The sequence below is a fragment of the Salvelinus fontinalis genome, chromosome 24, assembly GCF_029448725.1.
Source record: "Salvelinus fontinalis isolate EN_2023a chromosome 24, ASM2944872v1, whole genome shotgun sequence".
In the NCBI taxonomy this organism is placed as follows: Eukaryota; Metazoa; Chordata; class Actinopteri; order Salmoniformes; family Salmonidae; genus Salvelinus; species Salvelinus fontinalis.
In genome coordinates, this window is record NC_074688.1 from 185,656 (window position 1) to 200,435 (window position 14,780).

Genomic DNA, 14,780 nt, shown 5'->3' on the forward strand with positions numbered 1-14,780 from the left:
GTATATTTTCCAGAATTTCAGAGAGATTATCTTGATATTGCTGCATTGTGCATTTTACTAACCTCTGGCCCCAACCTCACCCTTCACACCCTTCAGTCCGTCCAGTCCATGCAAACCCAGTGGTCCAGGTGGACCTGGGAGGCAAAATAAGGAAATGAAAGTATGTCGATGCCAGAATCTCAAATTGATAGAAACATTTGATGTAAAATAATGTCCTTGGTTTCTAGTCTGGTCTTGAGCATGTCCCCACCTTTGAGTCCAAGGGGTCCTTGATCTCCCTTGGGCCCAGTTTGTCCAGGGGTCCCTGGGAGACCATCAGCCCCAGGTTTACCACTCGGGCCTGGGGGTCCGATCACACCTTCCCAGCAGAGGGAGGAGAGAGGGGTAAGGAGGAGAGCAGAGCTCAAACCAATCAAGGCACACTGGTGAGATCATCAACACCACTAACAAAGATAAGCAAAGCCTTTGCAAAGCCCGTTGATTAGGCATTGTTTGGGGTAGTGTGCAATTAAGCGTCTTGAAGGTTAAAGTCCTCACCAGCAGGCCCTGGAGGTCCGATGGATCCTTGCGGACCAGTTAACCCTTTAGGTCCTGGAGCTCCTGAAAATCCTGGTTCACCTACATCACCTTGGTCACCCGGTGGGGCTGAGGGAGGGTGAGGGGGGCAAGTTTTACTGTACAGGTTTTTCACAGACATCATACACTGTTACTAGCGCGCCTTTAGCTTCCCTATTTCCCCTAGCTTGATCAGGGCACACATCAGCTATTGTGTGGTAAGTTTATATCAGGCCTGCGTTCAAATATGATTTTTCTTTCAAATACTTTGAGCATTTGATTGAGTTAGCCTGAATTTACCAGATTGGCAGGTATAATTTACCAGATCGGAGGGTTAGCACTTTTGGTACTATTCTATTAGTTCCATAGTGCCAAACAAGTTAAATCAATCACAGCCCAAACCTTTGAAAGATACTATTTTAACTCAGTTCTTTACACATCTTCCGTGAGGTAGCTATATTGATAATGCCACTTGGAGGAGAGATGTGGACAATTACCTTCAAGTATCATCATTGATGAAGAGCCAGTGTTGGAGTTATCAGCTGTCTCCAGGAGATGGTTACTAAGACCCATCTGATCTATTGTGGCAAATCCCTTAATAGCTTCTTCAAGGGAAGAAGCTCTTTTTGTCTGCATGCCCCTATCACACCCATAGATTTTTAGCTAGTGGTGGCTAAAGTTAGCAGAAGTTTGAAGTGACTGTTAAGAGAAATGAAACATGGTTTACAGTTTCTCCTGGCCCATGGACTATTTTCAGGGTGAGGAACCAACTAACATAAAGTTGTAAAATCCTGAACTTCTCTTTTAAACATGTGCTGTATCATCTCCTATCCTCTTACCAAATGCTCCAGTGTCTCCTGTAGCTCCTCTATCACCAGCCGGTCCAGGGATGCCAATGGAGTCGCCCTGTTCACCTGTAAACCAATCAACTCTCAGATCTCATTATCGCGAAGCATGAATTACACAAAACAATTATGACCTCTGCCTAACAAATCAGTCATAGTCCCTGCAGCTTTTCCCTGGTGATATGCACAACATGACAATGAGAAGAGAAAATACTGTATAAATTGTGTCTATTTGTCAATTGGAAGTACCTTTAAGACCACTGTACCCTGGGAAGCCAGGTGTGCCAGGAGATCCAGTACACCCAGATTCACCCTAAAGAGACACCAACAAAAACAGTGTTTAGTATTTTGCATGTATTTGACCCATGTCTATAATCAGACCAGTTACAGTAGGTACTCTTAACATCCATACCTGATCACCAATCTCTCCAGGGAAACCTATGATACCCCTCTGGCCAGGCAGGCCAGGTAGTCCAGGTTCACCTGAGTGTCCAGGTGTACCAGGTGGTCCTTGAGACGCCTCTATGCCAGGCCCCCCCAAAAGCCCTGGGTACCCTGGTTGACCCCTGCCTCCCGCTTGACCCTTGTCACCTGGGATGGGGTTTACAATAAACAAGACTGCAGTCACACTTGCAATTATGCTTGTTGCCAGACAAATACAAAAACATTTTTTTTTAAATTAACCAGCGGATCTGTATGCAACACGCTTATTATATTCCAAACATTAGTCAGTGCAAATACCTAATGTTTCGACCTATATGGCTTGTGTAACAGAGTAGGTCCCTTCTCTGTCCTGCCTGGGCATGAACCCCTGACCTTCTTTACAACACTCACAAAGCAGTGTAACCAATCGCTCTACCAAAACCATGATCTTGATTGAGCAAGGGGCGACACCACTTCAAGTGTCAGGCAGGGTGATGTCACCACTCGACACTTGCTCTGGATACTACATCTGCTGCTCTTGGCCCTCAGTTAAATGTAAATTCAGAAAGCATAACTACAGTGCCTTCAGAAAGTATCCATACATCCCTTTGACTTTACATTTTGCTGTGTAACAGGCTGAATTCAAAGTGGTTTAAATAGATGTCTTTCTCTCACCCATCTACAGACGATACCCCATAATGACAAAGTCAAAACATGTTTTAAGAAATGTACGCAAATGCAGTGAATACGAAATACAGAAATATCTCATTTATATAAGTATTCACAACGCTTTGAGATGTCAGTCAGTACAACTTTATTGGAATCCACCTGTAGCCAATTCAATTGTTTGGACATGATTTAGAAAGAAACACATATGTCTACTTAAACTATACTATGAATTCCAAGGAACTGTCCGTAGATCTCTAAGATCGAATTGGGACAGCGACACATTTTTGGTTGTTTTGGCTCTGTACTCCAGCACTTTTTGAATTGAAAGGTTACAACGACTATGTGGTTAAATTGCAGACTGTCAGCTTTCATTTATGGGTTATTTCATCCATATCAGGTGAGCCGTTTAGAAATTACAGCACTTTTTGTATGTAGTCCCCCCATTTTAGGGGATCAAAGGTATTGGGAAAAATGCACAGTCAAAAGTTTGGACACCTTTTTTTTCTCTACATTGTAGAATAATAGTGAAGAAATCAAAACTATGAAATGACACATATAGAATTATGTAGTAACCAAAAAAAGGTTAAACAAATCAAAATTCTTCAAAGTAGCCACTCTTTGCCTTGATGACAGCTTTGCACACTCTTTGCATTCTCTCAACTAGCTTCACCTGGAATGCTTTTCCAACAGTCTTGAAGGAGATCCCACATATGCTGAGCACTTGCTGGCTGCATTTCCTTCACGGTGCGGTCCAACTCATCCCAAACCATCTCAATTGATTTGAGGCCGGGTGAATGTGGAAGCCAGGTCATCTAATGCAGCACTCCATCACTCTCCTTCTTAGTCAAATGTTCTGCACCTGAACAAGGCAGTTAACCCACTGTTCCTAGGCCCTCATTGACAATAAGAATTTGTTCTTAATTTACTTGCCTAGTTAAATAAAGGTAAAATATATTTTTATAAAAGTGTAAACCAGATGGGATGGCGTATTGTCGTGCTGGTTAAAACTTCTTCAGGCTAGGATCTATTTTTCTCCACTTCCTGTCTGACTGACGTTCCCTGTTGCTCAGGCCCTGAAGCCAGGATATGCATATGATTGGTACCATTTTAAAGACACTCTGAAGTTTGTATAAATGTTAAAATATATCTATATATTTTTTGAGAGCCCATGCTCTTACAATGGAAAGTATAGGTGCATATCCAAATCCAGCTCCCAGATTGCAAATGCTATGGCTTTCACTAGATCTTTGTTCAAGGTTTCAGGCTTGTTTCTTCCAAAACAAGGAAGAATAATGAAATTTAGTACTGGGATACAGACTTGGAAATTAGTGTATGCGCGTGCGACGAAGAGGACGCACACCTGCTAATATCGCTTTCCAATTGAACATACTTCTTTCTGTATGAAATATTATAGTTTAGTTACATTTTAGGGTATCTGAGGATTAAATAGAAACGTTTAGCGGTAGCTTTTTGGATTCCTTTCTCTGCATGTTGAACGAGTGGATTACTCAAATCGATGGCGCCAACTAAACTGACTTTTTTGGATATAACGAAGGATTTTATCTAACAAAATGACAAAAAGTAAGTGAATATTCAATCGCTATTTGCTAATTATGAAACCTGTGCTGATGGATAAATATGTTGATGTGGGGCGCCGTCCTCAAACAATTGCATGGCATGCTTTCGCTGTAAAGCCTATTGTAAATCGGACAGTGCAGTTAGAATAACAAGAATTTCACCGGACGTTGTCGACAGGTGTCCTGCTAGCCCTAAGAAGTTTTAGGTGTGCCTTGTATTCTAAATAAATCACAGACAGTGTCACCAGCAAAGCACCTCCTCCTCCATGCTTCACGGTTGGAATCACACATGCGGAGATCATCCGTTCACCTACTCTGTGTCTTCAAAGACACGGTGTTTGGAACCGAAAATGTCAAATTTGACCAGTGGTTCCAAACGTTTTATAGTCCCGTACCCCTTCAAACATTCAACCTCCAGCTGCGTACCCCCTCTAGCACCAGGGTCAGCGCACTCTCAAATGTTGTTTTTTTATCATCATTGTAAGCCTGCCACACACACGCAATATACGATACATTTATTAAACATAAGAATGAGTGTGAGTTTTTGTCACAACCCGGCTCGTGGGAAGTGACAGACCTCTTACAGGACCAGGGCACAAATAATAATAATAAATAATAAATAATATCAAATAAAATCTTCACAGAACCGCTTATTGCAATTTCGATGAGGCTCTCTTGTTCAGATATCGGTAAGTGGACTGGAGGCAGGGCATGAGAGGGATAACGAATCCAGTTGTTTGTGTCATCCGTTTCGGGAAAGTATTTGCGTAATTGCGCACCCAACTCACTCAGGTGCTTCGCTATATCACATTTGACATTGTCCGTAAGCTTGAGTTCAATTGCACACAGCAAATCATACAATGATGTAAAGACCTGTGGCCTACCTTGCCCACCTAGGTATGCCAGTCGCGTGAGAACTTGTCATCATATAGTATGGGGCTTGCCTGTCCTAGCCACTCGGTAGCTCACCATATAAGAGGCTTCTAGCCCCTTCTTATTAATGGTATCTGTTGCTTTTATACATGTATTGCTACTCGAAAGTCATCTTAATTCTCACTCAAAAAACTCATATGTCTTATTTTTCCAATTGGCATGTTTTGTTTCTAAATGTCTGCGCAAGAGTGAATGTTTCATTGAGTTATGAGATAGGTACAGTGTGTTATATCTGCAAAAGTACTGAGGAAATGCACTACTCCCAATATAAGTGAACTCCAAATCAATGTTGTTTTCGTAGTTCTCATCATATTTGCGCCTCTTCGATGGTCCAACGTCCCTGTCTGTTATTCAGTGCTTTCCCGGGTGAGAGGGCAGTAGCTTTTCAGCTGCATCAGATTCACAACTGTCAGTGTCCATGCTAGCTGGGCTAACAACAAATGTAGAATTACTGATGCTAGCATTGAATATGCTCGTGGAAGCAGAACAACTTGTGTCGTCGACAGGTGCAGGTGTAGTACTGCTGGTAGTAGCAGTACTACTAGCAGAGCTGGTATGTGTCTCTATGGACGAAGGCCTTACTTTTTAAACCATTTATACATTTTTGAGCAAACGGAAAGAGTGCAGGCTACGTTTGGCTACATGCGGAACGTTAGTGGAATTGCCGTAAGGGGGTAACGGTTAATGTGATTGGATGTTAATTATTTGACTAGGCTACCGGTATTTGACATTGTGTTGTTATTTAACTGAACACTAGATGGTTTAATTTTAGGCAGTGAAACGAGGCTACTCAGGCGAGAAAAAAACCTCACCCAAATGTATTGCCCCATTGGAAAATATAAATTACTTAAGTTTTTTATAATTTTTTACATTTTTATGTGAATCACATTTTTATTTGGTGTACCCCCGACGGCATTGTGCGTACCCCCAGTTTGGGAATACCTGCATTAGACCAAAGGACAGAATTCCACAGGTGTAATGTCCATGGATCGTGTTTCTTGGCCCAAGCAAGTCTTATTATTATTGGTGTCCTTTAGTAGTGGTTTCTTTGCAGTAATTCGACCATCGAGGCCTGATTCACACAGTCTCCTCTGAACAGTTGATGTTGAGATGTATAAAGCATTTATTTAGGCTGCAATTTCTGAGGCTTGTAACTCTAATGAAATTATACTCTGCAGGTAACTCTGGGTCTTCCTTTCCTGTGGTGGTCCTCATGAGAGCCAGTTTCATCATAGCGCTTGATGGTTTTTGCGACTGCACATGAAGAAACTTTCAACTTTCAAAGTAAAGACATTTTCCGTATTGACTGACCTTCATGTCTTAAAGTAATTTATTTTCTTATTTGAGCTGTTCTTGCCATAATATGGACTTGGTCTTTTACCAAATAGCGTTATCTTCTGTATACCACCCCTACCTTGTCACAACACAAATGACTGGCTCAAATGCATCAAGAAGGAAAGAAATTCCACAAATTAACTTTTAACAAGGCACACCTGTTAATTGAAATGCTTTCCAGGTGACTACCTCATGAAGCTGGTTGAGAGAATGCCAAGAGTGTGCAAAGCTGTCATCAAGGCAAAGCATGGCTAATAGAAGAAAATATATTTTGATTTGTTTAATACTTTTTTGGTTACTACATGATTCCATATGTGTTATTTCATAGTGTTGATGTTTTCACTATTATTTTACAATGTCGAACATAGTAAAAATAAAGAAAAACCCTGGAATGAGTAGGTGTGTCCAAACGTTTGACTGGTACTGTATATATATATAGCGTTCACACAGCGTGAAATTTAAGGTCAATTAATATATAAGTGATATATATATATATATATATATATATATCACTTATATATTAATTGACCTTAAATTTCAAGTTAATGTCACATGCACAAGTACAGAGAAATGCCTTTCTTGCAAACTCAAAACCCAACAATGCAATAATCAATAACAATGTATTACAAGAAGAAAACACAACAGGAATAAGGAATATGAAATACACAAAGTAAGTAAGCATACTATATACAGGAAATATTTTTTTAAAGTCAGTTCCAATACCATATTTACATATGCAGGGATACTGGAGTGATGGAGGTAGATACCGTATGTAAAGAGGTAAGGGGACTAGGCAACAGGATATAAGATAAACAGAGTAGCAGCAGTTTGCATGTGAGTGGGTGTGCGGGTGTGTAGAGTCAGTATAAATGTATGTGCATATTACTGTATGTGTGAGTGAGCAAACGATGGAGTGAATGTTTCTGTGTGTATTGGAGTGACTGTGTGTGTGAGTGTGTAGGGCCCTGTGAGTGGGCATAGAGACAGTGAAAAGAAAAAGTCAATAAAGAAAAGGGTAAACTCGGTCTGTGTAGCTATTTTGTTAACTATTTATCAGTCGTATTGCTTGGGGATAAAAGCTGTTCAATAGCCTGTTGGTGTCAGACTTGATGCACCGGTACCTCATGCCGGGCGGCAGCAGAAAAAATTGCCTATGGCTTGGGTGGTTGATGTCTGTACGATTCTCCGGGCCTTCTTTTCACACCGCCTGATATAGAGGTCCTGGATGGCAGTGAGCTCGGCCACAGTGATTTACTGGGCTGTCCGCACAACCCTCTGTTGTGCCATGCAATCGAGTGCAGTGCTATTGTCATACCAAACAGCGATGCAGCCAGTCAATGTTCTCAACGGTACAGCTGTAGAACCTTTTCAGGATTTGAGGGCCGATGCCAAACTTTATCAACCTTTTGGGGAAGAGGCCGTCTTCATGATTGTGCGTGTGTTTGGAAAATTTTAGTCTTTAGTTAGTGAATTGGACACCAAGGAACTTGAAGATGGCTACCTGCCCCACTGTCCACGATTAGCTCCTTGGTCTTGCCTACTTTGAGGGAGTAGTTGTTGCTCTGGCACCACACTGCCAGGTCACTGATCTTCTCCTTATAGGCTGACTCATCATCACCGGTGATCAGGCCTACCACCGTCGTGTCGTCAGCAAACTTGATAATGGTGTTGGAGTCGTGCTTGGCCACACAGTCGTGGGTGAACAGGGACTACAGGAGGGGACAAAGCACACAACCATGTGGGGCCCCTGTGTTAAGGGTCAGCGTGGTGGAGGTGATATTGCCTACCCTCACAACCTTGGGTCGGCCTGTCAGGAAGTCCAGGGTCCAGTTGCAGAGGGAGGTGTTCAGACCCAGAGTCCTAAGCTTGGTGACGAGCTTGGAAGGGATAATGGTGTTGAACGCTGAGCTGTAGTCAAAGAACAGCATTCTCACAAAGGTATTACTCTTATTTAGGTGGGTGAGGGCAGTGTGGAGAGCAATTGAGATTGCGTCATCTATGGATCTGTTGGGGCGGTATGCAAATTGGAGTGGGTTTAGGGTGTCTGGGTTACTGGAATTAATGTTTGCCATAACCAGCCTCTCAAAGCACTTCATGATTACAGAAGTGAGTGCTAAAGGGCGGTAATCATTGTAGCATGAAGCCACTCAACAAAACAAAGGAGATGATCATGGACTTCAGGACACATCAGAGGGAGCAACCCCCTATCCACATCGACGGGACAGCAGTGGAACGTTTTAAGTTCCTCGGTGTACACATCACGGATAAACTGAAATGGTCCACCCACACAGACAGTGTGATGAAGAAGGCGCAACAGCACCTTTTCAACCTCAGGAGGCTGAAGACATTTGGCTTGTCATCTAAAACCCTCACAAACTTTTACAGATGCACAATTGAGAGCATCCTGTCAGGCTGTTTCACCGCCTGGTATGGCAACTGCACCGCCCTTAACCGCAAGGCTCTCCAGAGGGTTGTGTGGTCTGCACAACACATCACCAGGGGCAAACTACCTGCCCTCCATGACACCTACAGCACCCGATGTCACAGGAAGGCCAAAAAGATCATCAAGGACAACAACCACCCGAGCCACTACCCGTTCACCCCGCTACCATCCAGAAGGCGAAGTCAGTACAGATGCATCAAAGCTGGGACCGAGAGACTGAAAAACAGCTTCTATCTCAAGGCCATCAGACTGTTAAACAGAAATCACTAACACAGAGAGACTGCTGCCTACATACAGACTGGAATCATTGGCCACTTTAATAAAAGGATCACTAGTAACTTTAAATAATGCCACTTTAATAATGTTTAAATATCTTACATTACTCATCTCATATGTAAATACTGTATTTTATACCATCTATTGCATCTTGCCTATTCCGCTCGGTCATCGCTCATCCATATATTTATATGTATATATTCTTATTCCATCCCATTAGATTTGCGTGTATTTGGTAGTTGTTGTGGAATTGTTACTTGTTAGATGTTACTGCACTGTTGGGAACTAGAAGCACAAGCATTTCGCTACACTCGCATTAACATCTTCTAACCATGTGTATGTGACCAATAAGATTTGATAGATTTCTTAAGAACAGGGATGATTCTGGTCATCTTAATGCATGTTAGGATTAAAGACTGGGACACGGATAGGTTGAAAATTACAATAAATATGCCTGCCAGCTGTTCTGCGCATGCGCTGAGAACGCGCCCTGGAATACCGTCAGAGCCCATGGATGCTACCATTATTACAGATAATCCTGAATGAATTGTGAATAATGATGAGTGAGAAAGTTAGACGCATAATTATCATACCCCCCAAAAATGCTAACCACCCTTGCTATTGTAATGTTGAGAGGTTAGCATGTCTTGGGGGTATGATATTTCTGCGTCTAACTTTCTCAATCATCATTATTCAAGATTCATTCATTATGAACTCTAATAAATGGTAGCATCCACATGAATTTAGAAGTGCTTAGAAACTAATTCTATTCTTATTTACAATAAGAGACCCTCTTCCTAGTGAAATCACCTCTTTCCTCCCATACCTACTCCCCTTGGGAATAAAGGAGCAAGGACCGTTTATGAGGAACTGGCGGATTATCAATCCTGCTTCCCAGTGAAGACACGTCACACACCGTAAACCCAGCGCAAGACAGCTGTCTTTGATGAATGGGGCTGAAATGGGTTTGGGGGACCCAATCCTGCTGACCAACAGTCTCGCCCACCTGCTTCCAGAGATTCCTGCTCCTTCATTCTCTTTCTTTCTTCCGTCCGTTCTACATCAGCAGCCAAGGGCATGTGGGTTCAAATTATATCAAAAAGGGTAAATCAGAGGTAATGAAACAGGATTTTAGTGAGCTGATCAACACCCTGAAAGGCTCTGAATCGCAGCCGATTATCTTGGGTCCTGTGCCGTCGCTGGGTCGTGGCTGCGAATGGTTCAGCAAGCTTTTAGCACGTCATATCTGTATTAAAGACTACTGCCACTCTGTTGGCGTAACTTTTACGGAACATTTCAACAATTTTTGGAAACAAAAGATGCTCTACAGAGATGATGGACACCCAAACCATCTAGGAGTCTGGACCCTCTCTTCACATTTCAAGGTCGCATTAAGATACTGACTCAGACAGACCAAGCCCCGCTTAGGTAATACAATTTGGAGCACCTTAAATTAAATTTTGGGCAAAAAGGCAAACATCATTCATTCATTCAAATCAAATCAAATTTTATTTGTCACATACACATGGTTAGCAGATGTTAATGCGAGTGTAGCGAAATGCTTGTGCTTCTAGTTTCGACAATGCAGTAATAACCAACAAGTAATCTAACCTAACAATTCCACAACTACTACCTTATACACACAAGTGTAAAGGGATAAAGAATATGTACATAAAGATATATGAATGAGTGATGGTGCAGAACGGCATAGGCAAGATGCAGTAGATGGTATAGAGTACAGTATATACATATGAGATGAGTAATGTAGGGTATGTAAACATAAAGTGGCATAGTTTAAAGTGGCTAGTGATACATGTATTACATAAAGATGGCAAGATGCAGTAGATGATATAGAGTACAGTATATACATATACATATGAGATGAGTAATGTAGGGTATGTAAACATTATATTAAGTGGCATTGTTTAAAGTGGCTAGTGGTACATTTTTACATAATTTCCATCAATTCCCATTATTAAAGTGGCTGGAGTTGAGTCAGTATGTTGGCAGCGGCCACTAAATGTTAGTGGTGGCTGTTTAACAGTCTGATGGCCTTGAGATAGAAGCTGTTTTTCAGTCTCTCGGTCCCTGCTTTGATGCACCTGTACTGACCTCGCCTTCTGGATGATAGTGGGGTGAACAGGCAGTGGCTTGGGTGGTTGTTGTCCTTGATGATCTTTATGGCCTTCCTGTGACATCGGGTGGTGTAGGTGTCCTGGAGGGCAGGTAGTTTGCCCCCGGTGATGCGTTGTGCAGACCTCACTACCCTCTGGAGAGCCTTACGGTTGTGGGCGGCGCAGTTGCCGTACCAGGCGGTGATACAGCCCGACAGGATGCTCTCGATTGTGCATCTGTAGAAGTTTGTGAGTGCTTTTGGTGACAAGCCGAATTTCTTCAGCCACCCACGCTGTCTGTGTGGGTGGACCAATTCAGTTTGTCCGTGATGTGTACCCCGAGGAACTTAAAACTTTCCACCTTCTCCACTACTGTCCCGTCGATGTGGATAGGGGGGTGCTCCCTCTGCTGTTTCCTGAAGTCCACAATCATCTCCTTTGTTTTGTTGACGTTGAGTGTGAGGTTATTTTCCTGACACCACACTCCGAGGGCCCTCACCTCCTCCCTGTAGGCCGTCTCGTCGTTGTTGGTAATCAAGCCTACCACTGTAGTGTCGTCCGCAAACTTGATGATTGAGTTGGAGGCGTGCATGGCCACGCAGTCGTGGGTGAACAGGGAGTACAGGAGAGGGCTCAGAACGCACCCTTGTGGGGCCCCAGTGTTGAGGATCAGCGGGGTGGAGATGTTGTTACCTACCCTCACCACCTGGGGGCGGCCCGTCAGGAAGTCCAGGACCCAGTTGCACAGGGCGGGGTCGAGACCCAGGGTCTCGAGCTTGATGACGAGTTTGGAGGGTACTATGGTGTTAAATGCTGAGCTGTAGTCGATGAACAGCATTCTCACATAGGTATTCCTCTTGTCCAGATGGGTTAGGGCAGTGCGCAGTGTGGTTGCGATTGCGTCGTCTGTGGACCTATTGGGTCGGTAAGTAAATTGGAGTGGGTCTAGGGTGTCCGGTAGGGTGGAGGTGATATGGTCCTTGACTAGTCTCTCAAAGCACTTCATGATGACGGAAGTGAGTGCTACGGGGCGGTAGTCATTTAGCTCAGTTACCTTAGCTTTCTTGGGAACAGGAACAATGGTGGCCCTCTTGAAGCATGTGGGAACAGCAGACTGGGATAAGGATTGATTGAATATGTCCGTAAACACACCAGCCAGCTGGTCTGCGCATGCTCTGAGGACGTGGCTGGGAATGCCGTCTGGGCCTGCAGCCTTGCGAGGGTTAACACGTTTAAATGTTTACTCACCTCGGCTGCAGTGAAGGAGAGCCCGCAGGTTTTGGTAGCGGCCCGTGTCAGTGGCACTGTATTGTCCTCAAAGCGAGCAAAAAAGTTATTTAGCCTGTCTGGGAGCAAGACATCCTGGTCCACGACGGGGCTGGTTTTCTTTTTGTAATCCGTGATTGACTGTAGACCCTGCCACATACCTCTTGTGTCTGAGCTGTTGAATTGCGACTCTACTTTGTCTCTATACTGGGACTTAGCTTGTTTGATTGCCTTGCGGAGAGAATAGCTACACTGTTTGTATTCGGTCATGTTTCCGGTCACCTTGCCCTGGTTAAAAGCAGTGGTTCCCGCTTTCAGTTTCACGCGAATGCTGCCGTCAATCCACGGTTTCTGGTTTGGGAATGTTTTAATCGTTGCTGTGGGTACGACATCGCCAATGCACTTTCTTATGAACTCGCTCACCGAATCAGCGTATTCGTCAATATTGTTGTTGGACGCAATGCGGAACATATTCCAATCCGCGTGATCGAAGCAGTCTTGAAGCGTGGAATCAGATTGGTCGGACCAGCGTTGAACAGACCTGAGCGAGGGAGCTTGTTGTTTTAGTTTCTGTTTGTAGGCTGGAAGCAACAAAATGGAGTCGTGGTCAGCTTTTCCGAAAGGAGGGCGGGGGAGGGCCTTATATGCGTCGTGGAAGTTAGTATAACAATGATCCAAGGTTTTACCAGCCCTGGTAGCACAATCGATATGCTGATAGAATTTAGGGAGTTTTGTTTTCAGATTAGCCTTGTTAAAATCCCCAGCTACGATGAATGCAGCCTCAGGGTGTGTGGTTTCCAGTTTACAAAGAGTCAGATAAAGTTCGTTCAGGGCCATCGATGTGTCTGCTTGGGGGGGAATATATACGGCTGTGATTATAATCGAAGAGAATTCCCTTGGTAGATAATGCGGTCGACATTTGATTGTGAGGAATTCTAGATCAGGTGAACAGAATGACTTGAGTTCCTGTATGTTGTTATGATCACACCCCTCTTCTTACCAGAAAGATGTATGTTTCTGTCGGCGCGATGCGTGAAGAAACCAGCTGGCTGCACCGACTCCGTTAGCGTCTCTTGAGTGAGCCATGTTTCCGTGAAGCAGAGAACGTTACAATCTCTGATGTCTCTCTGGAATGTTACCCTTGCTCGGATTTCATCAACCTTATCCTGTCTAGGATCAGCGTGGCGCTAGCGGCACACCCCCCCCCCCCCCCACTGAAAAACCAGTGCCGCGAAATTCAAAAAAAATATTTTTTTAAAATATTTAACTTTCACACATTAAAGTCCAATACAGCTAATGAAAGACACAGATCTTGTGAATCCAGTCAACATTTCCGATTTTTAAAATGTTTTACAGGGAAGACACAATATGTAAAGATGTACATCTATTACCTAAAAACACATTAGCATAATCCACCATCTTTTATTTGTCCACCAACACCAGTAGCCATCACCAATTCGGCTAAACTAAGATATTTATAGCCCCTAACCAACAAAAAAACTCATCAGATGACAGTCTGATAACATATTTATGGTATGGGATAGGTTTTGTTAGAAAAAAGTGCATATTTCAGGTATATGGCATAGTTTACAATTGCACCCACCATCACAAATGGACTAGAATAATTACAATGAGCAACGTGTTTACCTAACTACTAATCATCAAACATTTCGTAAAAATACACAGCATACACGAATCGAAAGACACAGATCCTGTGAATACAGACAATATTTCAGATTTTCTAAGTGTCTTACAGCGAAAACACAATAAATCATTATATTAGCTTAGCACATAGCAATTAGCAGCCCAGCATTGATTCTAGCCAAAGTGAGCGATAAAAGTCAACATCGCCAAAAGATATTAATTTTTTCACTAACCTTCTCAGAATTCTTCCGATGACACTCCTGTAACATCACATTACAACATGCATATACAGTTTGATCGAAAATGTTTATATTTAGCCACCAAAATCATGGTTAGACAATGTGAAATGTAGCTCAGCTGGTCAGAAAATGTCCTTGCGCCACTTAGACAGTGATCTACTCTTATACATAAATACTCATAAACGTGACTAAAAAATATAGGGTGGACAGGGATTGATAGACAATTTAATTCTTAATACAATTGCGTTATTACATTTTTTTATTTATCCTTACTTTTCAATACAGTTTGCGCCAAGCGAAGCTACGTCAAAAAACATGGCGTCCTAAGCCACTAAAATGTTTCGACAGAAACACGATTTATCATAATAAAAATGTCCTACCTTGAGCTGTTCTTCCATCAGTATCTTGGGCAAAGGATCCTTTCTTGGGAGAAATCGTCTTTTGGTGGAAAGCTGTCCTCT

The 14,780-nt window shown here is 42.9% G+C and overlaps 1 protein-coding gene across 1 annotated transcript in view; it reads right to left on the reverse strand.

The window, feature by feature from the left end:
* Nucleotides 1-14,780, reverse strand: part of col4a4 (collagen, type IV, alpha 4) — a 171,419-nt gene that overhangs the window by 25,655 nt on the left and 130,984 nt on the right. Inside the window, exons 33-38 of the mRNA XM_055879286.1 lie at nt 1,813-1,991; nt 1,650-1,713; nt 1,395-1,469; nt 538-645; nt 251-358; nt 63-134 (exon numbers count right to left, since the gene is read on the reverse strand). Of these exons, the coding sequence (XP_055735261.1) occupies nt 63-134; nt 251-358; nt 538-645; nt 1,395-1,469; nt 1,650-1,713; nt 1,813-1,991 (606 nt within the window). The remainder of the gene's footprint in view (nt 1-62; nt 135-250; nt 359-537; nt 646-1,394; nt 1,470-1,649; nt 1,714-1,812; nt 1,992-14,780) is intronic.